This window comes from Vicia villosa, linkage group LG3 (assembly GCF_029867415.1).
Source record: "Vicia villosa cultivar HV-30 ecotype Madison, WI linkage group LG3, Vvil1.0, whole genome shotgun sequence".
NCBI lineage: Eukaryota > Viridiplantae > Streptophyta > Magnoliopsida > Fabales > Fabaceae > Vicia > Vicia villosa.
Genome location: NC_081182.1, coordinates 14,222,880 through 14,249,615, shown reverse-complemented (window position 1 = coordinate 14,249,615; position 26,736 = coordinate 14,222,880). Strand labels below are relative to the sequence as shown.

The 26,736-nt window shown below is 34.3% G+C and overlaps 4 protein-coding genes and 1 long non-coding RNA gene across 7 annotated transcripts; 3 read left to right on the top strand and 2 right to left on the bottom strand.

Annotated features, from left to right (window-relative positions):
• The first annotated feature begins 453 nt into the window (after window positions 1-453).
• On the top strand, window positions 454-2,558 carry LOC131657590 (SNF1-related protein kinase regulatory subunit gamma-1-like). Its single transcript, XM_058926973.1, has 7 exons — window positions 454-580; window positions 684-859; window positions 945-1,058; window positions 1,179-1,337; window positions 1,440-1,522; window positions 1,612-1,803; window positions 1,880-2,558. Exons 1-7 carry the CDS (start codon window positions 454-456, stop codon window positions 2,304-2,306), a joined length of 1,278 nt encoding a protein of 425 aa, XP_058782956.1. The 3' UTR covers window positions 2,307-2,558.
• LOC131660385 (phenylcoumaran benzylic ether reductase Pyrc5-like) lies at window positions 1,761-4,625 on the bottom strand. Its single transcript, XM_058929624.1, has 6 exons — window positions 4,354-4,625; window positions 4,143-4,277; window positions 3,190-3,427; window positions 2,894-3,097; window positions 2,525-2,739; window positions 1,761-2,024 (listed from the first exon to the last, which is right to left on the bottom strand). Exons 1-5 carry the CDS (start codon window positions 4,519-4,521, stop codon window positions 2,573-2,575), a joined length of 912 nt encoding a protein of 303 aa, XP_058785607.1. The 5' UTR covers window positions 4,522-4,625; the 3' UTR covers window positions 1,761-2,024; window positions 2,525-2,572.
• Window positions 4,626-8,334: 3,709 nt separating this feature from the next.
• Window positions 8,335-11,129, top strand: LOC131660384 (uncharacterized). 2 transcript variants are annotated; one of them, XR_009300818.1, is made up of 9 exons: window positions 8,335-8,707; window positions 9,082-9,339; window positions 9,601-9,695; window positions 10,024-10,249; window positions 10,342-10,410; window positions 10,491-10,562; window positions 10,688-10,759; window positions 10,882-10,953; window positions 11,063-11,129. It is a non-coding gene; the product is annotated as an uncharacterized LOC131660384 (long non-coding RNA). The 2 variants fall into 2 exon arrangements; XR_009300817.1 differs by having other exon boundaries at window positions 8,337-8,707; window positions 9,601-9,681.
• Window positions 11,130-12,645: 1,516 nt separating this feature from the next.
• Window positions 12,646-21,241, top strand: LOC131660383 (universal stress protein PHOS32-like). 2 transcript variants are annotated; one of them, XM_058929623.1, is made up of 5 exons: window positions 12,646-13,225; window positions 13,536-13,615; window positions 13,923-14,041; window positions 14,159-14,235; window positions 15,605-21,241. In XM_058929623.1, exons 1-5 carry the CDS (start codon window positions 12,991-12,993, stop codon window positions 15,610-15,612), a joined length of 519 nt encoding a protein of 172 aa, XP_058785606.1. In that variant the 5' UTR covers window positions 12,646-12,990; the 3' UTR covers window positions 15,613-21,241. The 2 variants fall into 2 exon arrangements, with proteins under 2 accessions (XP_058785606.1, XP_058785605.1); XM_058929622.1 differs by lacking the exon at window positions 15,605-21,241 and adding an exon at window positions 14,374-14,586 and having other exon boundaries at window positions 12,653-13,225.
• Window positions 21,242-22,901: 1,660 nt separating this feature from the next.
• Window positions 22,902-26,063, bottom strand: LOC131660381 (transcription factor bHLH63-like). The gene is made up of 7 exons (XM_058929621.1): window positions 25,572-26,063; window positions 25,212-25,466; window positions 24,965-25,099; window positions 24,765-24,836; window positions 24,232-24,450; window positions 23,813-23,921; window positions 22,902-23,105 (listed from the first exon to the last, which is right to left on the bottom strand). Exons 1-7 carry the CDS (start codon window positions 25,902-25,904, stop codon window positions 23,065-23,067), a joined length of 1,164 nt encoding a protein of 387 aa, XP_058785604.1. The 5' UTR covers window positions 25,905-26,063; the 3' UTR covers window positions 22,902-23,064.
• Window positions 26,064-26,736: the final 673 nt, after the last annotated feature.

The following is a 26,736-nucleotide window of genomic DNA, read 5'->3' as shown; positions in this document are numbered from 1 at the left end:
TTGGCAAGGACTTTTTCATGTAGATTATTCTGCTAACTCAATTCATGTGGTAATTAGAATATAGTTGGTGGGCCACATATACTAAACATGCTTCTAAGTTATAATAATTACTTCTTAAAGTGTCTATGCAAACATATATTTTGTGACCTTATGATAAAACTTTACTGAATGTAAATATTACTAATATCTTCAATTCATATACTTTAAGTATTAGATATATCAAACATATTGTAAGATTTCTATTTAATATATTTGAAGATAGAAAATGTAAAAAATAGTATGTCTGTCAATAAAAGATGAGTTAGTGGTAGATTGACACTTAGAACTTATGCCATTTTTTACGAATCACAAGAACTTAAGTTAGTGGTGAGAGAGAGTTGTAGAAAAATAAAGAAATATTCTAAATCATAAAATTGTATCTGTAGTAAACTAAAAGAAGAAGAAACAAAAACCATGCAATCCATGCAAATAAAAGAAGATAAAGATGATCAGCACGGGCAGGTTGATTCTGCCTCTGCCCTCCAACAATATCTTGATCTCATAACTATTACCTCAATATCTGGCATATACAATTCACTTGGTATGATACTAATGTTAGTTTGTTAACAACGTTGTTTTGTTCATTCATATGTTCTTTTGTCATTAATTCCCTCCAACGTTGTTTTGTTCCTTCCTATGTTAAGTGTTGGAAATAAAAGCTGGAGACACTATAAGGGATGCAATTCATATGTTGTACGAAAAGGAAACCTTTGGTGCAGCCATTGTTGATGTTTTGGATACTGAAACATCCGATGTAAGATTTTCCGATCGCTATATCGGTTTCATTTCTTTTCCAAACATCATTCTTTGGTGTCTCGAGGTATATATATTGACTACTTTTTTCATACTTGTATTGTATCTCACATATGACACAAGATTCTCATTGAGCATGTTGTGTTTTCAAGGAATATGAAAACATAAAGGAAGATGCCAATGACAATCACAGTCACCTTAAAGATATTGAGCATGATGACCTTTTCTCCATCCTAGACCAGATCCCTCAGATTGGCCAAACCAAGGTTTTCTATGTTCTCGTTCTTTCAGCGTTCTATAAAATGGTTCATGTGTTGAAATGTGATCGGAAAATAGTAAACATCATGGATAAAAATGCGCCTAAAATTTGATTTATTTGTTACTAGGTTGGCGAGTTGGCTAAGTCATTCCTCTGGGAACCATTTTTTCCAGTACACTTGAATGACACGATTCTGCACGCATTGTTACTTCTTTCTAAGCATAGGCTGCAAGTTTTGCCTGTCATACAACAACCAGATGCCCCCCTCATCGGTTTTGTTACCCAGGTACCTATCGTCGAGTTAAGGATTGAAGCGCATATATGTTTCTTCTTGAGAATTGCTGTTGCTGTATATTCAGGATGGATATTGTGTTTGCTTTTATGCTAGAATGCTCTAGTCGAACTACTTCTTCGATCAAGCGAACTAGAGTGGTTTGATAATATTGCAAACAAGAACTTGTCAGATTTCCGGTACTTAAAATCTTATCTTTTAATACATAGACTTCATGCATTTATTTGAAACTATGTTTAGGCTCTGACCCTTTTTTGTCCTAGCACAGATTTGAAGGCCAAGAACATCCAAGATGTGTATTTGGGAGCCAATCTGTTGCAGATGCTTTGAAGCTGCTATGGCAGAACCAAACCTGTGCAGTCGCAGTCGTGGACCGACAAACCAAGAAGCTCATTGGTAATGTGAGGAACAGTGACATTTATAATCTTGTAAAGAACAATGATCTCCTTAGAAATAGAAGGTAATTTCAAAAATTATGAATTAACAGCATCAACGTAACCAGTATGACAAAGATACTTGTTTCTATGCTACAACAGGATTTTAACTGTTGAGGAATTTCTTCGCACAGAAACCGACATAACATACGCTGAACCAATCACTGAAAATGATCATGGTGCTAATCAAACTGCAGGAAATCTCCGCCTGAAAAACAGCTCCAATCAAACTGCAGGAAATCTCCGCCTGAAAAACAGCTCCAAATCCAGAATGGATTCACCCGTAAGCAACAAGGAAAATGACACGCTGAAGCAAGTAATGCAGCAAATGGCAAAGACTAATAGCAGTTTCAGTTTTCTGATAAATGGTAACCAGCAAGTTACTGGTTTAATAACAGTGAGAGATATAATTCTGCAATTTGCACCTCCATGTGTGAATTCTAGTATAGGTGGAGGTGGATTTTTTGAATTGGCTTTGGAGCAAAGTAAATGTCATATTAGTAACGGAACTATCATTCGTAATCGTTGATCAAGGTATGTATAATGTATGATCCAATGCATTTACTTAAAGAAAAGTGTGTAACAAGAGGCATTCGAACAAGAAGAAATTATTCATAAATTAGGGCATTCCCTACTGTAAAAAATGACAGAACGAACGATTTTCGTTGTTGGGTCATGCTAACACAGCATAGCACATGTTTCTTCATTCATAGTTCCTTTAAGGAGTACAATCAACTTACTACTTACAATTTAGTGCAGTTTTCGCCGAGGAAAAATCACATCTGGGTTTGCATCTCAGACAAATTGATTAAGGAACTCATCTACTGTCGTGTATTTAACATCAGGATAGAGAGTTGTAGCTTCGACTCCAAATGGTGCCTCGATTTCAAAGTTTGTATGATCCCCTTTTATATACACACAATGAGCAATCGACAACATCATATTTAACGGAGGTGACGAGTCTGAAAGAGAAAAAAAAATTAAAATAGTTATTACCGTTTTTATTCAGATCAAATTATGTCCAGTAATAGGCGTGACAGTAAGCTCAACTCTTATAAATTTGACTTGTAAGGCAAGGATCTCATCTAATGTTAGATTCTTTTAACACGTACTAACCTTGAATTTGCTTGAGTAGCTCTTCCTCGGGGACATAGATTCTTTCAAGAGTTTTACCGATCTTCTTCTCCCATAGTGATACCAGATCATTAAAAGACAATGCATTATCTTGTGGTCGAATGTACAGACTTTTGTTCAAGGTTCTTGGATCATCAACAGCTTTGATTGTATAAGCAGCAATATCCTCTTCCTTGTTAAAAACAGCTATAAATAAGTAATTAACCAAGCAAAAGTCATTAGTTAGGACAGATAATTAATGAAATTTAATATAATCTGTGACTCTAGTTTTCTTTCACCTTTGCGAATTCCATCTCCTAGGATAACAACTTTGTCTCTTGGTGGAGCTGTAGCTCCAAACTGTGACAAAGTAGGTAGGAAGTAAGCAGCAAAGAAGTTGTTTAACACGTAAGTGTACGGAATGCCTTCGGCCTCAATGGCGCGGCGGATTCTGGCTTTAATGGCGTATGCACTCTTTGCTGGTTCAATCGCATGACTCCGGTCCACATCGTTTCCGAACTCAGAAGGAAAGAACCTCTATCAAAAGAAATAGTCATCACTACAATATCACATTTCAAACTATAATGTGACATTTATCATGCTAAAATTAAGAGACAGAGTATTCTACATCAAAGTTTATCATGCTAAAAATCAAAAGACAGTGTATTCTACATCAAACTTATGATGTCAAGAAATCATTTATATATAATTAAGTTGAGTAACTTATAGTTCTTGAGAAAACAATTTCGGCTTGAATTGTTGGTTTCCATTGAAAATTTTAAACAATTTCTATGAAGAGTATCACACTTGATTATAAATAGTCTAAACATATTTTTTTAATAAGTGGGGACAATCCTTATCGTTAAAGCCGTTTTTGTAAGCTTGAACTTGGCTCAACCTAAATTATAAGATGATATCATAGTCTATCCAAAATCGGTTGAGTCACCTCTATCAAGTTCCAACAGTAGGCCACTTGGTTACACTTGGAATGTCAAACCGGTGGTTTTGTAAGATTGAATTAGACCCAATCTCAAAGCCTAAAGTATTATCAGAGTCTTGTTTCAATAATCGTTGGACCACCTGCTGTCCGTTTCCACTATCGGTCCAAGGTCCGTTACCGCGAAAAAATGGCCGTGACAAAACGGTATCGTAAGGTGCTGATACTGATACATTATTCACTGATTTTATGATGAAAAAAAAATCGTGGTTAATTCACTCTGCGACGACCACAATCAGCATTTGAATCATGTACCTTAACGTTTCCTGCTTCTTTGATAGCAGAAATAATTTTATCTTGATCAGCGAGGTGAGAGCGAGCCAGAGTCGAAATCACAACATCAACTTGTTTTATCGCCTTCACCAAACTTTGATGATCATATAAATCTCCCTGAAACACTCAAATTTTGACATGGATACTAAAATGAATTATTCAAAGTAAGAAATGAAAGGATTATAGTACGTACAAAATTGAATTTGTTGATGATGGATGATTTAGCGGGATCGGTAAGAGTTGACTCCCGGGTTAGAACGAAGGTTGGGTGGCCGGCTTTGACGCTGGCTTCCGCTATGAACTTTCCGATGTAGCCGGTGCCGCCGATCAACAGAATTTTGCTTAGGTTACTCTCTGCCATTTCAATTCACGAATATGAATGGAGTGGAATGTACTTGTCTTGTCCTTTTACATACTAGTATCTACTCGGGGCTGCGCGGTTTCAGTAATTTATGTTTGGTTTTACTCATTTCAGAAATGATATAGCAAGTGTTTTTAAATTTATTTATTCTCAATAATATGGTATAATTTTTGAAAATTTGTCAACCATATCATATTTCTGTAGATGGATCTCCGGAAGAATATCATATTTTAAAAGAAATTGATTTCTTCCGTCGATGCATCTATAGAAGCGTACAAAATCAAAGAAATTATATTTAAACACATCTTTTTTTAATTTAAAAATATTTCGGTAGATGCATCTACAAAAGGTGGTGAAAACAGAGTGTTCCGTAAATGCATCTACGGAACAATCTGCTATTTTTTCAATTCATTTCATTTTCATTTAAAAACTCCATTTTTTAAACACACATTTTTTTAATTCAGAAATACATATAAAGACAACAATAAGTAGACCAATAAAAATACAATATATAAATAATGTCGATCAAATACATAATCCAAATACATAGTCGAGTACATAATCAAATACATAAACAAATCAAATATAAATACATCATCCAAAAAAACTACTGAGTATGCTGGGTACCATCCTGCCCATGTCCTCCACCAACGTCTCCGCCTCCGAGTCCACCAAGGGCTCTGCTCGCTCTACCTCTGGTGTAAGTGTCCCACGGGTCCTGGCTCAATGTTGAAGGTACAGAAATGCACTCTCTGCCAGCCTGATCATATCGTCCAACACACGCCTATGAGCAGTCCCCTTAGAGAATAAACCCTCTGCAATGGCTCTGAGGCCCCTGTCAGCTATCTGACGACACAAAGAAAGAAGATCCTGAGTGTGGTCCAACTGAGCCTGATGCGAACGGAGAATCTCCTCGTGGGCTGGTCTGGGCGGACCTCGCTCGGCAACTGAGCCTGATTTCACAACTACTCTAAAATAACTCGAAATATCGAAAAATTACCGATTAAATAGAAATTTGAACTTGATGGAATGTGTAGGTTGTTGATGTTGACAATGTCGGCTGAACTCGAGAGAAAAAATGAAGCGGATGAGAGTTGTTTGATTTTTGGGTTGGGAGGATTTTTTAGAGATAGTATGTGAAAATTGAAGAATAGAGAGGGGAAGGGTCTGGCGCGAACTATAACATCAAATGCTTTCATAGATGGATCTACGGAAGGCTTCTGTAGGTGTATCTACGGAGCATAGTAAACTTAAACATAAAAAATGCTTCCGGAGATCCATCTACGAAAGCACGAGGACAGTTTTGTCATTTCGATTGTGCGACTAAATGCTATGGGGTGGGGTGACAAATTTTCTAATTTTTCTACCCATCACAAAAAATTATTAAATGAATTCACTTATGAGATTAATCTATTATTACAAGTTCTTACATATTCATAATAAGTAAGTAACATTTTATTAAATGTGATTGTTTAACTGAACAATGGACAACATTTTATTAAGTTCATGTGTGAAAAAAGAAACGGATTTTAGATCCCTAATATGCTAAAAGGCAACAAAAACAAGGAATTGTGAAATAGTATCGGAGAAGTATGAAAAGAAAGGCACCAAAGTTGCGGTAAGAGAAAAACAAAAAAAAATGGTTTTAAGTGATAAATGAGTGTGTAGTAAAAATTTTTAGTTTCAATTGCAAATTTACATTCATTTAATTTCTGAAATAAGTAAGTCTGCAAGCACAAGGAAAAGGCGTTTTGTCTAAGTTTGCAAGCACGAGAAACTCGAGCATTAATAATTCCTTTTTACAGGGAATCTTGAAGCTCTGAAGATAATAGTGGAGGCCACGGATGGCAACACCCATTTTTCTTGGATATCACTGCTCGTGATATATATCGGTTCGAAGTATTTCCATTCGACCTTATTTAAGTCAGCCTCGTGAAAAAGAGAGAAAGTTCATAACCAGTCTGAGGCGGAACACGGTACATAAAAGGTTTGTCCACCCCTTTACTGCAAAAATCCTTGAAGGAAAAAAAGCCACATATGTGCTCGCCAACGAACACGAGGATACTTCAAAGAAACATCTCGAAGCTACGTCCCTAGTAAAGAAGGCCTTCAGAGTTAGGTAGTACTAATCGTGCATGGTTCAAGATGCCAAAACATGAGCGAAGAAGTGTTAGCATTGTTAGAAGTATAAAGGCATCCATATTTCCCCCTAATCGAGCTCAATTTACTAACGGCGTAATGGTCTATTTACCACAAAATTTGGTGAACAACTGCTAGTCTCTTATAAAAGTTTGTTTGCAGGACCGGCTAGTGAATCCTATAATGCTTAAAATTTTCTGGAACTGGTATAAACGTGTGTAAAAGCAAGGATTTTGACGTAGGCGGAATCTTGATAATAAAGTGAAATTAAAGATACGTTGGAAAACTCCGACAGTAAATGAACTTGTAATGACTGAAAGTAAATAAATTTGAACTTCAATGGAAACAAACTAAAATGCAGAAAAATTAAATTTAATATAAAAGAATTTGCATTGAATAAGAATGGTGTTTGAATACATACAATGCACTTGATAAACTCGTTTCTCTCTTCGCTCGAGATACTTTGAGTATAATGAGTTTTTGTAAGAAATTCAACACACTGAATCCTAATGCTAAGATTCCTATTTATACTAATATCTAAATAATTGTTCGCTGTTGAATGACCACCCTTGACGCGTGCATTTCACCTCCGATCTTGTATTCACGTGTCCTCGTAATGCAGATAAGGCCAAAAGGTAGTTACTTAGCCACGTTAAACATTCCAACTGTCTTTGTCGAAATGTTCCTTACGCTGCTCTAAAAGTCGTTAAGTCTCAGACACTACTGCGCACCCAGGGACTTCGATGTCTTTCTTTGGATGTTGTCATGTCCAAAATATCTCTAACATATCAGTCGAAAACACCTCTAAAATCATCAATATTTCACTAAGTGATTATTCAATCTTCTTCTTGTTATGCTGAGATTTAAGAATGTCGAAAATTCCACCTAACATAATCTTTCTTTTAATGAAGGATGGATATCATCAACCTTTCTCCATTAGCCTACCTACATGGAGCTCATTTCATACAGGAAATGTTGTTAAAATACTCAACGACAACCTCCCTCATGTTAGAAGAGAGAGTAAAGAAGGCTTTCACCCTCAACATCAATGTCTCCGATTTTGACACACACACAAATAAAACCATACCAGATGATGAGCTCGACCTCCCAATTGGGGAAGATATGAACACCCTAATGCTAGTTCCAAAACAAATAAGTTAAAATTATTTTAGAGGATATATATATATATATATATATATATATATATATATATATATATATATACACACTACTAGAAATTTGGCCTACGGCCACGCTAAAATTTTCCACAGCTCAGAAACTGTGGCCACATATATGATTTGGCCAGGGTTTTCAAAGCGTAGAATTATGTTATAAAATATTGAATCCGGAGTATGAAACTGTGGCATTTACTTCAATTGCTACGGTTATACAACTGCGGATATTTTTAGCCGCAAACGAAAACTGTGGCCTCATAAGATTCACTTCAAACTGTGGCCCAAGCCTAAAAAAATATATCCCTCCAAAATTTCCCTCTTTTTTTTTGGTTTCCCTCTTTCTCTTGTTTATATATATATATATATATATATATATATATATATATATATATATATATATATATATATATATATATATATATATATATATATATATATATATATATATATAATTTTTTTAAGATTAAATCTAATTAAAATCAAATAATGAATGAAACGTGAAAAGGGGATTAGGTTTTATCAACGTTGTGACTATATATTTCCCTTACTCAAAGAGCTTTCTTCTTCCCCTCTCATAAACTCAGCGGCGCCGATGACCATCTTCGATCTCTTTCTCCGGCAAAACAAAACACGACGCCGCCATGAACTGAACTAACAGCATCTCTCCCCCTCGCCTCTCATCTCAAACTCAAACCCTAATTCGGATCTCTCTCACTAACCCTAAATCTATGAAGCTCCATTGAATGCTCTAAGAAGCATGAATCAAGTGAAATCTATAGGGTTATCATTCAATAGATCTCGGGCAACGTCATAGCATCAAGAAAAGAAGAAAAAGATAGCGATTTCTCACACCACATAGCGATTTCCCTCTGGTACGTTTCTTTCTTTTCTCTCTATCTTCTTAGGGTTTCCGATTTTCATCGATCGGTTACAATCGCTGAAACTGCTTCTACAATTGTTTACTAGTTGCTTCTACGATTGTTATCGTGTTAGGGTTTACGATTCTCGGTTTTCAACTGATTTTTTGTTTGGTTTGCGATTGTGTGCTAGTGTATTTTTTTTTTATTATTTGGCTTTGTTTTTGTAAACATAGGTTTATAATTTTTTTATATGATTTCTAGCACTTTTTTCGCTTGTGTAAGTAGGTATGAGGATTTGTTAAAGAGCCACTCGATTTTTCAGATTTTTTTTTGTTTTTTCTTCACCAAATTTTACTTGTGTTGCTATGATGTATTGGTTTTTTCAGATTTCGTCATGGAATTAGGGAACATCAGTTCCAATATGAGCTCTCGGTCGAGCAGGCAGACTGCTGTCAGAAGTTACCGGCGTAGACCTTAACCGAATGCCGGCTGATGAGAATCGTGAGCAGGAAGGACCTTCAACTCAGTTGGAGCCTCAATGAGTCGAAACTCAAGCCAACAACAACCAGCAACAACCCCCGTTGATTGATGTAGAGGCCATTGATGATGATGTTATTGAATCTTCCCCTAGGGCCTTTGCTGAGGTTTATCTCGTCTTTTGTATATTCTTTGGTTCTATGGTATTTCGGTTGTTACTAGATTTATTTGTTGGAAATGAATCTAAGTGGCATATATCCTGAAATTTTGTTTTTTGCCAATGATTTGTCTTTGGTTCTTAGGAAGTGTATTATCTTTCAATTTACTAACTTTCTATCTTCAATCATGCATCAGGATATATATTTCCAGTTTCTTGTCTCTTATTTGTGTGTTCCAATAAAAAATTTTGTTTTGATTTATGTGCTTAGGGTTTAAAGAAATCGAAGGTATACTTTCAAGGGATTCAATAGACGACAATATATTTCAAGTTGTTGCAACCCGTTTTTATGGTAAACCTATTAGTGTAAGAGTTCTTGGTGTATTTGCTTATGCTTTGGGATTTTCTTATTTTTCTTCAATTTTCGATATCTGTAACCGTTTATATGAATTTGCAAAAAATCTAGGGTTGAATTTTGAATTTACACTTATAACGATGTAGATTCAAATACTTAGTGAGTCTATCTTCTGTATCTAAGCAAATGAGGATTTATCTGTTGATTTCTTGCTCCAGTTGTATATAGATTTGGATGAAACTGCCAAATTTATTGAAATAATGCCTCTCTTTGCTAAATTTTTGAACTTTATAATAGTTGAGTGTTTTGAAATTTCTCTTAAATTACTTTCTTATGTAGGCTTAACAGGGGAAGAGTATTTTGCTTGGTAGGAGAATTCATGATGTGATTGGTGTTAGGGAGAAGATGGAGGATAAAGAATAGTGGAGGATTTTGATAGAAAGTTGTGGTTTTGAAACTGTGAGTTTCTGAAATATGAATTTCCATTTTTTAGTGAATTCAAGGGGTACAGCCTCCCCGGCACGCTTCCGCCTCAATTGGTTAAGCTTCCATACCTCAAAGTAGTGTAAGAACTATGAACACCTTACGGAAGCTTAAAATTTAGTTTCATTAATTGTATTGCTGATTGAAATGAAATGTGTTCTCAATTCGATGTAGTGATTTTGCTTATAACTACCTAAATGGTACGATTCTGAAGGAATGGGGTTCGATTGAACTAACTTCAATGTAAGTTCATATCAAATGATTTTAGTTTTCATTCAGTTATACTTGCCTTTTGAATTAAATGAATACGATGTTTTATGCAGCTCGCTACTTGTTAATCGTTTGTCGGGGGAGATTCCTAAGGAGTTGGGAAATATTACCACTCTAACATACTTGTAAGTCTTGTATATATTCTCAGTTACAGAATTTGACAGATTTGTAAGTTCTGATTTTACTATTTTTTTTCTAAAAAAAAACCTTGACACTTTCCCTGATGAATACACATTTTGGTGTATTGCAGTAGGATAAACGATAATAGTTTCAACGGAAAAATACCGAGCTTCATACAGAATTGGAAACAGCTTCAGAGACTGTGAGATTGCAATCACTTTTTTTCTTCTCTTCAAATATCTTTCTACCGTTACACAATAGATACATGCCTACTTTATGTTTATCTTTAGATTGATATTCTAATTATAATGTACATCATTGAAGAGAAATGCATGCAAGTGGACTGGAGGGACCTATCCCGTCAAATATATCGCTTTTGACTAATTTATCTCGACTGTAAGTGAAAACCAAAAAGCCTATTAATTTTTTAGTTTCGTTTAATGTTCTCCCCCTAGTTCATCTTACATGTTTTATATACTAACTTGTGATGGAAATTATGATACAGGTGGATTACTGACATCAATGGTCCAAGTCAGGATATTCCTATTTTAAGAAACATGACAGGAATGATAAGATTGTATGTTTGGACAATGAAGGAGTTGGACATGTTGTAAGTAAACCATTTGAAACTTATATGTTTAACCTTGTTTTACAGACCTCATAGCCATGGAAATTTATACTATTTTTAAAACTTTTATAGGGATCTCAGTTTCAATAATTTGTTTGGTGAAATTCCAGCGAGGGCTCATGTGGGACATTTGACATTTCTGTAAGTACACTTCTCTAAATTTCGAAATATATTGTATTGTATGATATTAAAGTAACAGCTATATGCATATTTATGTGCATTAGTAGTACTAGTATCACAGTATATTCTTTAGTTTGAAATATATATTGTATTGATGCATAAGAGTTGAAGTGCTAATTGTAATCAAGTTTCAATTGCTTCTTTTCAGCTTGTTAACTGGCAACAAGCTAAGTGGTAGCGTACCTGACTCAGTATTTGGTTTTGTCTTCACACTAGAAGCTCATTTATGATACTTTCATGATCGCATAATCTAATGCTAGAATTGTATTTATAAAACATGGTTGTTCCTAAATAAATGCTAGAATTGTATTTACTTTCATGATTAATTTTATATTGATCAATATTATTGCTAATTATATATATATATATATATATATATATATATATATATATATATATATATATATATATATATATATATATATATATATATATATAAAATGATACAGAAATAAACCGTGGCAAGATAAATGGTTTAGAATGCATAACATATAACAACGGTTTTAAATAGGTGGTCATAACCAAACCGTGGCTATATCTTGAACTAATACTGTGTCGTAAACGTTAAAATGAACCCGTGGCTTTACCGTATAGCCACGGTTTTTAAGTCATGGCAAGTACAAACCGCGGCCTTAATCAAGCTACCTAAACCATGGCCTAAAACACCCACGGTTGTAAAAAATGCGTGGTCTATACCAAAAAACCGTGGACTTTACTTTAGGCCACGGCCGTATACTCCATAGTTGGATTTCCGTGGCCAAACCGTGGCCTAAGCGTTACGCCACGGTTATTTTGCATATAGCCTCGGTTTTCTGGGCGTGGCAGGAGACCTTTTTTCCTGTAGTGATATATATATATATATATATATATATATATATATATATATATATATATATATATATATATATATATATATATATATTAAATATTCGTTTCCCTCATTTTTATAAATAAAAAAATATTGGAAAACAAATATAAATATTCTAAGAATGTAATAAAAATACTAAATAATTATTAGATTAATAAGCAAATTCATAGTCAAAGTTTGAACTCATAAACTCTAAATAAAAATAAATGTATTTTGCCATTTTTGAGAAATAAATTAAAAGATGGCACATAATAATGTGATACAAAATAAAATTGAATAGTAAATTTAATGATGAGCCGTTTCTGATTTAATATATTATAGATAGATATATAATATTGAAAGAAAAACTGCCCCACATGTCAAATTGTCAATATAAAACAGGCTAACCTTTTGTTTCTATACACATTAAATTACACGCGGCTGATATGCTCAGATTTTCTTTTGGCGAATAGAGTACATTCAATGTATACAAGGAGAAACGAAACTTGGTGGAAAAAATAAGCCTACAAAACGCAACTTAAGATAAACAATAAAATAATAAAAATCAACACTTGTTGAACATGGTGTGACCAATGAACATTGAACGGGTATAAGTTCTCAATTTGGACACGACAATTTAAAGACAAAATCATAGAAAAGAAAAACTGCCACCAACCTAAAAATAAGACTTTCTTGTTCAAAAAGCAATTCTATTCGACTACTTCTGAAAAAGGCAGAGCAAATAGCTCATAATCCAAATTGTGAAGATTGTTAATTAATGGAGACGGTGATGGAAGATGTAGAAGAATACAATTATAGAGAAGTGAAGCTTCCATCGTTGATCCCAATAGTACCTGAACCAGAGCTTGAAAGAGAAACAGGAGAGAGGAGAAGAGGAAGAGATATAGTGATAGCTATAGATCATGGTCCAAACAGTAAACATGCTTTTGATTGGGCTCTTATTCATCTATGTCGACTCGCTGATACCATCCACCTAGTTCATGCTGTTTCTGGTTCGTTTCTTTATTTCCTCGCCTAAGGTTTTAAAAAACAGTCTGTGACTCCGAAAACTGTCGCGACAAAACAGTATTGACAGATGCCGACTTATTGTCCGTATATACTTATATTAAAATATAAATTATGGTTAATTCACACAGACGACTACAATTAGTATCGGTGACACTTTACCGATTGAAATCGAGGCCACTATCTTTTTATTAACCTTTCTTACCTTTTTGTTTTTAATTTATTTTTTTCAGTTTAAAATAATTGAAATTTGTGGTTTTATGAATATGTTTGTTTTGTTGATGAAATATTTTGCAGATGTGAAGAATCAAATTGTGTATGACTTGACCCAGGGGCTGATGGAGAAATTAGCTGTTGAGGCTTTTGAAGTTGCAATGGTTAGTAACCCTTTTTTCTTACCTCTATTTATGAAGTTGTTTGGAATAATAAATTTGACAAATAAAATTGGATAGAGCTAGATTTATTTAATTTGACAAAATAGTCTAGATTGTATTTTAAAAATTGTCAGTAGTATTAAAGATTTGATTAACTATTTTGCCCAAAGAAATTGATAGCTCCCCTATACCATTTGCTGATGATATTTGGTACTTTATTGATGATCAACTATTATTACTCAATTTCTAGCCATCTATATTATTTGATGCTGCTTAAACCTAAATGATTATTATGGTGCGATGAAAACAGGTAAAAACAGTAGCTCGGATTGTGCAAGGTGAACCAGGAAAAGTAATTTGCAATGAAGCAGAGAGGACTAAACCTGCAGCTGTTGTTCTTGGAACTAGAGGCAGAAGCCTGTTTCAAAGGTATATATTTGTGCATTCCCATTCCTTTTATTTCTCTCTCTATCATTCTCTAATTCCGTCAATTATCCATTATTACGAATCATAATTGATATGTTTCTGGTTTGTTTTTTCCTTCAGTGTGCTACAAGGAAGTGTTGGTGAGTACTGCTTTCACCATTGTAAAGCAGCACCTATTGTAATTGTTCCTGGAACAGGTGACCATTTATCTCCTTAATATTCTGTTTTACTAATAAAGGCGTCTGACACTTGTGATTATTTATCGGTTTCGTGTCTAATGTCTGTATCATATAAAATTTAGAATATTAAATGAGTTTTGTTTGTTTTATTGACAGATCTTGGTGATGCATCAATAGTCTAATGAATTTAGGTTGTGTGATGTATAAATCCGCATTGTTTTGTAAGTGTAATGTATCTAAAGTTCATGTTATAACATAGGGTTTGTTTTTTACTCACTTTTTCGGTTTGAAAATTCGTGGAATTTTACTTGTTTTGCAAGTAATTGTAAAATATTCATTTCATGAATGTATAAACGTTGTGGTTTTTAATTCTTTGACTATAGATTTTGTTTTGTGAACATGTAGAAGGTAAAGTGCCCTGTTTTGCTTTTGCTGTGTTTTTCTTTGTTTTAAATGATATAACTTTTTTTTTTTTTTTTTTTGTAAATTCTTTGATTCTTATAACTTTTGACTGTGCATCTTTGTAAATAAATTTAAAAATAAAATAATAAAATATAATATTAAATATCAATCTTTTTGTGACCAGTCTCACTAAATCAATAATTTCATATTTGTTAACTGTTGGATCTAACTTTTGACTGTTCAGATTTTTGAAACGAGGTCTAAGCTGAGAGATATTTGTTTCGCTCTGAAACTTGAAACTGCAGATTTGAGTAATTTTTCATTTTCTTGATTCTTATTTGTAAGTTAGTTTGCTTTGTGATTTGCGGTTGTTAGTATTAGTTTCTTAATCACTTTAAGATTCTCTTATACCCTTATTTGATTATAGTAAAACTATTTCTCTGGTCTGGACGATTCATAATTTTTATTCTCATATTGAAGAGTTTTCCACGTTAAAATATCAGTGTTCTTTTGTGCCTTTATTTGTTCTATTTATCGTCATATATTTGTTGTTGATCCTTAGGAATTTGGGGAATTTTATATCTGCTACGTATTGGTAAATTATTGTGTGTTTATTTCTCATCAGAGTTCATCATAGCTCTTGGTTAAGGGCAATATTATTTGTTTGAATATTTGAGTCAAATAAAAATATGAATATGGTATTGTTGAATGGTTCTAATAACCATTCGTGGAAGGGCAAGATGAAAGACTTACTATTTGCGAGGAAGTTGTATTTACCAGTGTTTAGTTTCGCAAATTCGGGTTCTTTGTTTGATGAAGAATAAGAGTTTGAACATCTATAGTTACGTGGTTTTACTCGAAAATATGTAGAAGATATTGTTTATAATCGTATTGCTAATGCGACACATGCAAAAAAATTGTAGGAGAAGATAGAGTCCTTGTATGCCTCTAAATCAGGGAATAATAAATTGTTCTTGTTGAATAGGTTCATAAGGTTGAAGTGTAAAGAGAGGACTTGTATTTCAAATCACTTGAGTGAATTTCAAGGGCTCCTTGATCAGATGCCAAGAATGGGTATTAAGTTTAATGATGAACTTTTGTGACTATTTCTATTGCTATATTTATCAGAGTCTTGAGAGATGTTTCGGGTTTCTACCACAAGTTCTGCTCCTAGAGGTGTTGTTTCTTTGGAAACGTCTAAGGTATTCTTAATGAGGAGATGTGAAGGAAGACACATGGTTCTTCATCTCAATTTGAGGTACTTGTCACTAAAAATAGAGGAGAATTAAGAAAGAACCGAAGGGTGGTATAGAGACTAGCAGAAGCAAGTCTAAGCCATGATACAAGAATCTAGAGTGTCAATATTCTCACAAAATAGGACAAGTACATAAGTATTGTAATCGATGGAAAAGAGATAACAAAGGAAAGAAAGATAATTCTAAACAAAGTTTCATGAAGATCACAATGATGATTGTGTTACTACTGCTACTAGTAATGATCTTGTTATTCTTCGTGATCATGAGACAGTTAATCTTGTATCAGACAAGAGCATGTGGATAGTTGACTGTGGTGCTACACTACATGTCATCAAGGAATAATTTCTTCACATCTTATACTTCTGGTGAATTTGGAGTGTTGAATATAGGTAATGATGGAGTGTCTAATTTAATTAGTGTTGGTGATGTTTGCTTGTAAACCAACATGGGAATGAAATTTTTGCTTAGAGGTGTCTAACATGCTCCAGATGTGCGCTTTAATTTGATATTTGTGCATATGCTTAATGATTGTAGTTATGAAAATCACTCTGGTTTTGGAAAGTGGAAACTCAACAAAGGTAACTTGGTTGTGGCTAGAGGGGGGAGCTTTCTAAACTATATTGGACAAAGCTTTGATTTCTAGGGACACTGTGAATGCTATCGACATGGAAGCATCTTTGTGGCACCGAAGATTTAGTCATATTAGTGAAAAGGGGCTAAATGTTTTGGACTAAAAGGATGTTCTTCTAGAAGTAAAGAATGCAGATTTTGAGAAGTGTTCTCATTGCATGGCTGGTAAACATACTATAGTAGCCTTCAAGTGACATCCTTCCTCAAGGAAGTCAAAGTTGCTCCAATTAGTACATTCCAATGTTTGTGGTCCATTAAACCTTTCTTAGGTTTCTTCTTAAAAATCTGGTAAGGTGGTTTAATGTAATGGGATAGCTTAGGATTTGGTTCATTCAAGATTTGTTTCTTGGTTCTTTTGAAGGGTGAGTTATTATCTAAGAATTGCTCAAGGGAGAATTCTTTAACTTCACATTCTCTAGTTACCTCACTTTTTTCTCCCTCAAAATTTATCTCAACCTCGCTCGATTCCTTATCTTCCTTACTCACTTTTGGTTTCGATGGTATCACTCTACTCCTCTACTCAATGACTTTGCAACTTTCATTTTTTGGGTTATCTATAGTGTTAATAATAAATCCCCCAATTGAACTAGCATGCGCTGCCACTTGAACTTTCATTTTTATAGAGGCTTCAGTGTTTTTGCTCGTGGTGATTTAATTTTGTGTCGTCTCCCGCTGAGTTTTAAACATGTCTTCTTGATTTTTGCTAACTTATTCAAAACTAGTATGAGTTTTTTCATGAAGTTAGACAAGGTTTCCTCTAGAGGTGATATTTTTGTTAAGGTGCTTCAGGAACCTATTGAACTCCTTGATTAGCATTCATGGTTTGATTGTTCCTCCATTTGAAATTTATATGATCCTTCCAACCAGGATTGTAGGTGTTGGAATATAGATTATTATTTTGAAATTCCTCATATTGAGCTTCAACACTCTCAACCTATGGTGTACAATTTTCATTTGCATGTCCCACTCCATAAAAATCACACCTAAGTGTTTGAATTTGACTCAGATTCACTTGTGCTAGTTGGGACACAACTAGATACTTATAAAGTACCTCTATTTGAGCTAATAATGTTGTGTTCAAATCAACTGCAAGAATTTCTTTTAATTCAACCACTCTAACACTTGAAGGACATTCATTTTGGCACAGGTTTTCAATCGTTCTTACCTCATCTTCATTCTTTGTTCTCAATGTACCTCCAGTTGAGACATTGAGAAGCATTTTTGTTAGTGTTTTCATACCCCTGATTAAGTGTTTGGTTTGTCTCATAAAACTCATATTATGATTTTGACACTTACAAAGTGACAACTTGAACCTCTCCCATGCATCAGACAATGACTCAGATTCGTCTAGATAAAAATTGGAAATTGCATCTTTCCTTTCTACAATGGAACAATTGGGTAATAGCTCTCTAAAAATTTTCTTCCAATTCTTTCCAAGTCTGAATAGTACCATTTGGTATGCATTGCAATCAATCCTTAGTGTGACCTATCAAAAAAAACCAATAAACATAAATTTACCTGATCATTAGTTACTTTTGTCGATTTTCACATTGAGCATGTCTCGTAGAATTTAGCAAGATGCTCCTAATGGTACCTGATTGCTTGCCCATTGAATGGGTTATCGTTCAAACCTCAAAGTACATAATTTGTGATATTAAACATTATAGGGTAAGATGGTTAGAATCATAAGGATACTTGTCTAACACCAGTCCTCTTCCAATAATCCCCTAACGTCTGTTGTGGTGTATTTATCATCTCTTCTCCCTCTTCTTTTGGTTATTTCGTGACTTGCAGTAATTCTCATTTCTCTTTATGAATTGAATGCGTTGTTCTTTCGATTTTTGGTTATATTGGTTTCAGTATGGAATCCAAACCTCGCATAAACAAACAAACAACACCTTAGTAAAATTGCATCAAAAGAGAACAAAATAATTGTAGAAATTAAAAATTAAAAATACTGAAACATTAACTAAAAGTAACTTACAAAAATAAAATTAAAAATTAAAAACATCGCACAAATATTGCCTTGCTGAAATTATCAACAATCCTCGGCAACAACGCCAATAACTTGATGACTTAACTAGTAAGTGTACTAGTCTCGTCGAAGTAATAAAATAATTTGTCTCCACAGTGATTGTGAATTTAAACAACGTTACACTAATGCGATTTAAAGTAAACAAAAAAGGGGTTTTCAACTATGATGGTTCGAAAACAAGATTAGATCTTTCTTTCGAATCCCCTAATTATATCTATTAATGCATGTGTATTAAAAGAATAAAAATTATGCAATAACTACATGGTTAATTAACAAGACCACTACACCTAATTCTTTGGTGTGCAACTCTCTAATTTAAACGAAAATTTCCTAATTTCTTAGGCGAATTTAAAGCAAAACTAGGCATTTCTAAGTTCGTTAATTCTACAGCCATAACTTATAATTACCTATTCCTAGTTAATTAGTAAGTTGAAAAATTCTCCTAATTCATATCGACACACTTACAATCAATAATGTATACTCATCTAAAATCACTTTGCGCGTTTGTCAATACGCAAATAGCAGCAAGAACAAGAACAATTGAATAATAATTATAACATAAACATATTCAAATAAAGTACGATTAAGTTCATCTCTAAAGACATAATCTAAAATAGCTTAGCTACTCATAGTGAAATCAACAATTATCATGAGTTGATAAGAAGTATTCCTTAAAGCCAATGGAATATAAGCTCTCTAATGGCTCCAATGTTCTTCAAAACCGCTCACAAAAGCTCCTTGTCGTCACTTTCTCTTCCTAGAATTTGTAACACTCAAAATAGTAGAAAAAATCTCTTTAAAAAGTTGCACACACGTGTTAGGAAAACACGTCATTACGGCCGCGTTACCAAGAATCACGATCGGGACATAAGCTTATCGCGCCCCCGATGAAATCAATGTGATCGTGAGAAAAACAAAGGCAAATCTTCTTTTTTTTCAAAGTCTCAACTTTATTCACATTTGGTTGTTTTTGCTCACTTCTTCATCATTTGGATTGGATTTAACTCACAATTTCACCAATTTAGACGAACTTGCTCGTAAATATTCACGTAATGACAGAGTGTTGTCAATGCGCCTGAGTGTTCACCTTCATAGAATTAGGCGAGACAACACTAGTAGCAGGAGAACAATCCTCACCCAACCTTCGAGCCTTCATTTTGGGCGAGTTTTGAGCTAGATCCTTAGCTTTCCTTTTTCTCCCCTTGATAGTGAAGCCCTCTATGTGACTTTAGGGGCTGTTAGTATCTAGGCAAACAACATAGATCCTCTCCTATCTTTATCTCCTCTCCTCAGCAATAACCTTCACCGTCTGATATGCAAAATAATGCACATAAGTCATAAATAGTGTCTAAAATTACCTACAAAGTAAAACAGAGTATCTAAAATTTACCTAAATAAGAAGTGAGATGTTTGCCGCCATCTAAACACAATTTAATTAGTGTATGAGAGTCCATATGTTCTAACTTCAACTGAAGGCGAATAATCATCGCCTCCTTAAGGGTAAGGTATTCCTTGTCATATCCCATGATCCATACATGATCATTCATCCAGTATAGGGAAAGAGGAGGGGCGTCATCAGCCCCTAACACTCCAAGAGAATCATCTCCCCCTCACACGAGCGAACTTGCACTTCTAATATTTGTAGTGATTGGAGTGGGATGCAAAAAATGGCATTTCTTGGATGACCACTTAAGGACACCCAACTATCCTTTGCCAGTCTGGTGGTGTAAAAAGAGAAAGAGAATCCTACAGTTGGAGTAACATCCAAATCCTCACAAACCTTCTGATAGGCCCTGATAAAACCCCAGTTGTTAGGGAATTGTAGAGAGGGCGTGACTTTGAGAACCCTCGAAACCTCAATGGAAAAATGGGAAAAGAGAGAAAAGATCCCCCCATTTCCTTGATAAAAGGGAGGTAGAAGTAAAAGTAAGAAGGAGGAGGATCAGACGAGACGAATGTGGTCACCCTCTCGAACGGCAAATAAGCCTCCAGAACAACCCTGTCTTCATCCTCTAAAGAAGAAACCTCCACTTCCTAACGGAAATGGAGGATATGTTCGTCAAAATGTAATATGGTCCAATATCTTTGATGTCATTGGACACGACAAAAGGGGTAGCCATTGTCTTTTTGGTTCTTGGAAAAATAGTAAGACAAATTAAAATCACCATCACCATCGAAATTGTCAAAGGGGGCAACTATTACCCTAAAAATCTACCGTCATACACCAACCTAAGCCATATTTTGAACGCTTCTTTATAAACCCTACTCACTATAGAAAAAAGCAAGAAAAAAGGAAACTCATACTTAGAAAAAGGTTGTGAATAAAGGATCAAGGATGATGAGGAGTTTAACAGTTTAGATGAGCTTGCAGAAGTGGGAGAAAAATAAATCAATTGAGGTGGAAGGAGAAAGCTTTTATAATGGAATTGGAACCACAAGGGACTTTTTAGACTTCCCCATAATTTTGAAAAACTCAACACGTTTCTAACACATGTCATTAGCGTTTAATGTCTCGAAAAGCAAGTCATCATTACTTACATTAAATAGAAGTAAGAGTGACCATCTAAATAATTGATTGACATCTCTAACTGAGATTTTTATCTAATCAAGAGACATTTGACAAGGGAGATGTCACAAACAAGAGTGACTCTTATGTCTTCACCTAGAGTGATGTCGCCCTAGCAACATTCACACATAATATGTGGGCTCGCCCTTTGAACATATGACGTGTATAATACTCCAATCTCCTGTTAGTTATGTGAGAAGCAGTCATACCACGACTCTCTGAGAAATAGGTAGTCAACAATCTCTCCTAATCATGGGAAGGGGCGACTGCTGCCTCAAGGGTTTCCTAAACCCTGAGCCCGAAGGCCTTATAAATACTTCTCCACCAACGGGGGAAAGAGATATCTTAACTCATACATATTACACCTTACGTATTCTTACGCTAAAGCATCACACTTATAGATAGAGTCTCTCGTCTCACGTGAGCATGTCCTCTAAACCACCATAAACACCACCATACAGGACTTCTTGCGGTCATGGACGAGCCTTAACCACCATACATCATAATATACCTACTAAGATCTCCGAGTACCCCTGCCCTTACAAGACTAACATTCACACCTGTACCTTTTTACATGTAAAATATCATCCAACAATAAACGGACTATATAGACTCATAAGTGAAAAACGTCAATGTTCAATCAAGTTCCATAAACTATTTTAAGCATTTCACTTTCATAGATCTCATGTTTGGAGAATATAGAATGACATAACTGAGCCTCAAACAAGCATGAGGCTATGGTATAAATCTGGACATCGTAGCTTGTTACTCGAGCCTCTTATTTTTATAAGTTTCGTGCTTTAAAGACCGTGGACTAGAATAAGTATTATCCTGACTTGGCTCATATCTATATGAATTTATAGGCACAATATCTAAATTAAATTGTTCCGCTATATAAATAGATTCATTCTATACCGTTAAGACAAACTCACTTTTAACCAAAATTCTAATAAGTCAGACCTTGAGCTTGGCTTCCGCTGACCGAGATCTACATAAGTCTTCGCCAGAAAAAAATATGTACTCACAAGATCATTGAGTTGAAACTTAATGAGGGCCATTGAACAAGGAACAACTTGGGAACCTTGAGGCTTAGATTTTGGTCCTCATGACTCAATATATATAATATATGTTAATATCTTTTCCTTTTCTGGTGCGTATCCTTTGTTTATACCATTCTTAACATTTGAGAAGTTGGGTAAGGATCTATCCTTCTAAGCATAGACACATGAGTAGATATGATATTTCTAATTGAACTAAATCATAAATATTTTTGGGCACATGAGAGACAAAACACGACTATAATAAATTTTAGATTTGAAAATGTCTGTCCATCCCCCTCCTCTACACCGCATACTTAGAGCTATGTAGTCATCATTTTGTGGCATACCTTACCTATCACTGTCTTCATCAACTGTCTCTTATTCTGTCCCCAATTGTTTACTTTATGATGGTCCACTATATATCCCAGCCCTCTCCACTCAGCATGTTCATTGTTTTCATTCTCCTTCATACAATTCAATGGATAAGGCTAAGATTTTAAAAAAACAGTCCGTTACAGCAAAAACGGCCGTGACAAAAAGTATCGGAAAGTATTGCCGATATCATTATTCACCATTTTAATGACGAAAAAAATTGTTGTTAATTCACAATACGACGACCGTACCCAGTATCGCAGTATCTACATTAATAAAATTTGTTGTAAAAGCCTTTACACGAACCTTGGATAAGGTTTATATTATTTTAAAACAGAGTTCATGTTAATTTGTTATATAAAAGAAGGTAACTGAAGTAGACATGTATTAATTAATATGATATTTATTCATATTATGGAGTAGTATTCTGACACTTAACATATATAGGCTATGTACTTTGAAGAGAAAAAAAAAAGAATCTTGATAAGAGGCATTTGGAGTAATTAAGCTAATTAATCCAATGAATACGGCCTTAGATTCTGTGGTCTACTGCATCTCGATTTTTAGATTGCTAGCTTCAACTAGACCTGCATAAATGCCAAACAACCCTTTAGAATTTATAAAAAGAAAATTAGTCTACAATATAAACATTTCCATATGTAGTATGTATAGTATCTCTTTCTTTTCTATCTCTTAATTTGTTACACAATTCACACATCCCATGAGACTATCCTTTTCCTAGATTTTAAGTGGTCTCTAAAATGTGAGATTGTGAAATGTCAACCAGAAACAAGCCAGTCATAAGTTGTAATCAACTTTAGCTTAAGAAAACGATTGATGCTATTGGTGGTCCTCAAGTCTCAACCTTTTCATCAAGTTGCAGATAAATTACAATTGCAAAAATATATGTCTAATGTCTAACATGTATCATAGTCCGTACATGTATCAGAGTCCGACAAAGACACGACACTGAAACATATAATTACATTCGATTTCATTGTACTGTGTCTCGATACAAAACATTAAACTTTTTTTATTGAGTAAAGTAGTGGGAAAGTGGAAACAACAAAAAAAAAAAAACAGCTGTACAATTGAATGATTAAACAGATCCATTTTAACAAATTCCATTATTGAAAAACAAAAGGTATTGGATATTTTTATGTGTGATCAAAATCAATGGGATGTGAAGTCTCTATCATCCATTAAATCCACTCTCTTTTGCCTCACTTTCTACTTTAAAGATACAAAGCTAATTAAAAAGTGAATTTATGACTATACAATATTTTTTAGCTACCTGTGAAAAACTGAGGTTGAGAAGGAAAAGATGTCGCTCTTGTTTGATCAAAATTCATGTTGTATAGGTTAGGGAAATCACCTTCCCATGTTGTAGGAGGTAGAATTTGCTGCAACAAACATAATCAAGAAAAACATTAATAAAACCAACCAATATTACAATAAAAACAGTAATCAAAGTTTTAAATAATGGTCGCGAAAAGCTTTTGTGATTTCGATCGGTACGGATGTTACGATACTGAGTGTGGTTGTCACGATGTGAATTAACCACTATATCTTTTTCATCATATAAAGAGTGAATACTGATCTCAGTATCGACACCATCCTATACCGTTTTGTCGCTGCCGTTTTTGCAGTAACAGACCGTTTTTTAAAACTTCGACGGTAATAGAACCATAAATTAACAGAGAGTGAACATACAGGGAAAGAAGAAGAATCAATAAAAGTCTCAGGAATGGGTACAGGGGCGCTTATGCTCCTCTTTAGCCCCATATCTATAGGGTTCATTCCAGCCTCTAATCCACCATAAGAAACAAATTGATGTGGTGAATTGAACTGAAGATATGGATTGGTATTATTCATTTCTGATGAAATTCCCAAGGCTTGAAAAGTTGCATTTGCATCACAAGTTGGAAACACCTGTGTTGAAATCAAATCAAATAGAAGAATATATTAATATCAAAGATATCAAATTCAGCTCTTAGATAAAGGAGTAACAAGGTTTTAAATAACAAAAACGGTCGCGACAAAACGGTATTGACAGGTGTCGATACGTATATTGTTAGTCACCGTTTGTATGTTAAAGAACAAATTGAGTTAATTCACGACGAGCAGGATCAGTGTCGCAACATTTATAGACCGAAATTGTGAAAGTCTTTACGCAACGCGACCGCGAACGTTATTTATAACCATGGATGATAATGTAAAAAGTGAGAAATCCTTTCTTATTATACCTCTTTTTCAAACAAATCATCAATGTTGAAATCAAGCCTTGGATTCACAGTAGCTAATTTCATTGACAAAAACTGCAAACCAAATTAACATAAATAAATTTGTTAAGATTGGATCAATGATCAATAGGACAGGCAAATTAAGAATTAATAATGAAATTGACCTAACTATTAACTAATTAATTAACTTTCTAAATAATCACCTCAACTTGTCTTTGAAGAGACTGAACATAATTGATAATTTCATCAAGCATTCCAGCTTTTCCTGTAATTTTGTTGCATCCTGGTACTAAATCTTGCAAATACTTCATTCTTTCACTAATCTTTTCCCTTCTAACCTGCATCAAAATTTATTTTAATCAAGATCATACAGAAATAACAGACAAACAGGCAACAAACTGCGTTTCTAAATCTCAATGTTCTTTTTCAGAAACTGAATTGAGTACTCACTCTTTCGGCTAAGCTATGACTATCAGTGGCTTGGCCGCGACGTGCTCGAACATGAATGTAGTCAAGCTTTTGATTTTCAGAAGCTTTTGAATTTCCCTTTGAGTTTGAAGTACCTTCTGCTGCTGCACAGTTTTCCTTGTTGTTCTTGTTGCTATTTGTATTCTTTTTTGTGCTATGGTACCCTGTGATTTTCGATTCACCGTCTTCAGCACCTAGTTTAATCCTCTTTTCTTTGTTCTCAATTTCACCAACAACCTAAACAACAAGAAACAAATTATATATAATTTCTAGAGTAATTTTATACCAAAATAAAAGACAAACAGACAACAAACTGCGCAAGAGAACAATATTCTTGCACACCTTGAGCTTATGATTATGATGTGCCTTTTCCGATTTCCTCTTCTTAGAACAATTCTCTTTCTCGGTCCTAGAATCAATGAATTTAGCATCGACGAGAACAGGTGGAGAACTAAAAGTTCTTGAAATTGCAGGTGGAATTTGAAGAGCCACTAAATCTTGAGATTTCTGAACTTGTTGAACAGAAGAACGAAACATGGAACCATTGAAGTAACCTTGATCTTGTTGTTGATGTTGTTGCCACTTCATTCTTTCGGTTTGTCTTTCCAGCACTGTTATGTCGGATGAACAACTCTCAGTAGGTAAATTCCCGGAAGCATTCAAACAGTGCAACATGTTGAATTAATCACTTTAATTATTGATTAGTGTTAGTGTATTGCGGTTAATTTTGTTGTTGAAGCTTGTTGTTGAAAGAGAAGATGAAATATATGTATTGCAGGAAAATGGGAGTAAGAGGAGGAGGATGTGATGATAGATTGAAACGTATTTAAGGTTGAAATGGAAATTAGGTGGGGTATATATAAATTATAAAGTTACATAAATTATTATTATTATTATTATTATTATTATTATATTTAAAGTCAGACTAAAACTCTAAATGATTGAGGAAACACAAAAATTATTAAACTAAAATTTTTAGTTAAATTAAAATAAATTTTTATTATATTTTGATTTAGAGAATTAATAAAATGAATTATTAATAAAAGGAATTATTAAAGACAGAAAGAAGTGGTGGAAATTATTAAGAAAGAGAAAAAAAAGATTAGATTAGAAGGTGAGTTGATAGTTGATAGAAGAGTGATGTGTTCCTATAACGAGTCTGTGGGCTATAGGGCCCACTATGATATGACTGCCACGTGGTCATGTTCCAATCGCGGCAAAACGGAGACGCCTTAATCTCCGTAATCATTTCCCTAATCAACATCATCAAGATTCACTTTTCTCTTACTAATCATAATTAGTCTAATTAATTGCATCATTAATTTTAGAAAGATAAAAAGGAATGGGTGGTTATGGGGCCCGGGAATTATGACAGGAACTTGGTCCAACTTACGTCTTCACTCACATGGGATTCGTCCACGTGGCAACTCTCTGTGCAATAGATATTACATGTAAGATGATGACGTGTCATATGACGTGGAGATATGCGGAATTAGTCTACAGAAAG

Excerpts from the sequence above, each read along its gene's own strand:
- LOC131657590 (XM_058926973.1), top strand. The coding sequence starts at position 454 with ATGCAATCCATGCAAATAAAAGAAGATAAAGATGATCAGCACGGGCAG. Across the intron at positions 860-944 it reads TCATTCTTTGGTGTCTCGAG|GAATATGAAAACATAAAGGA; the intron begins GTATATATATTG and ends TGTGTTTTCAAG. Across the intron at positions 1,523-1,611 it reads AAGAACTTGTCAGATTTCCG|ATTTGAAGGCCAAGAACATC; the intron begins GTACTTAAAATC and ends GTCCTAGCACAG.
- LOC131660385 (XM_058929624.1), bottom strand. The coding sequence starts at position 4,521 with ATGGCAGAGAGTAACCTAAGCAAAATTCTGTTGATCGGCGGCACCGGC. Across the intron at positions 3,098-3,189 it reads AGGAGATGGAATTCGCAAAG|CTGTTTTTAACAAGGAAGAG; the intron begins GTGAAAGAAAAC and ends ACTTATTTATAG. Across the intron at positions 2,740-2,893 it reads GCTACTCAAGCAAATTCAAG|ACTCGTCACCTCCGTTAAAT; the intron begins GTTAGTACGTGT and ends TTTCTCTTTCAG.
- LOC131660383 (XM_058929622.1), top strand. The coding sequence starts at position 12,991 with ATGGAGACGGTGATGGAAGATGTAGAAGAATACAATTATAGAGAAGTG. Across the intron at positions 14,042-14,158 it reads GGCAGAAGCCTGTTTCAAAG|TGTGCTACAAGGAAGTGTTG; the intron begins GTATATATTTGT and ends TTTTTCCTTCAG. Across the intron at positions 14,236-14,373 it reads TGTAATTGTTCCTGGAACAG|ATCTTGGTGATGCATCAATA; the intron begins GTGACCATTTAT and ends TTTTATTGACAG.
- LOC131660381 (XM_058929621.1), bottom strand. The coding sequence starts at position 25,904 with ATGTTGCACTGTTTGAATGCTTCCGGGAATTTACCTACTGAGAGTTGT. Across the intron at positions 25,467-25,571 it reads ATCATAATCATAAGCTCAAG|GTTGTTGGTGAAATTGAGAA; the intron begins GTGTGCAAGAAT and ends CTTGTTGTTTAG. Across the intron at positions 23,922-24,231 it reads TTGATTCTTCTTCTTTCCCT|CAAATTCTACCTCCTACAAC; the intron begins GTATGTTCACTC and ends TGTTTGTTGCAG.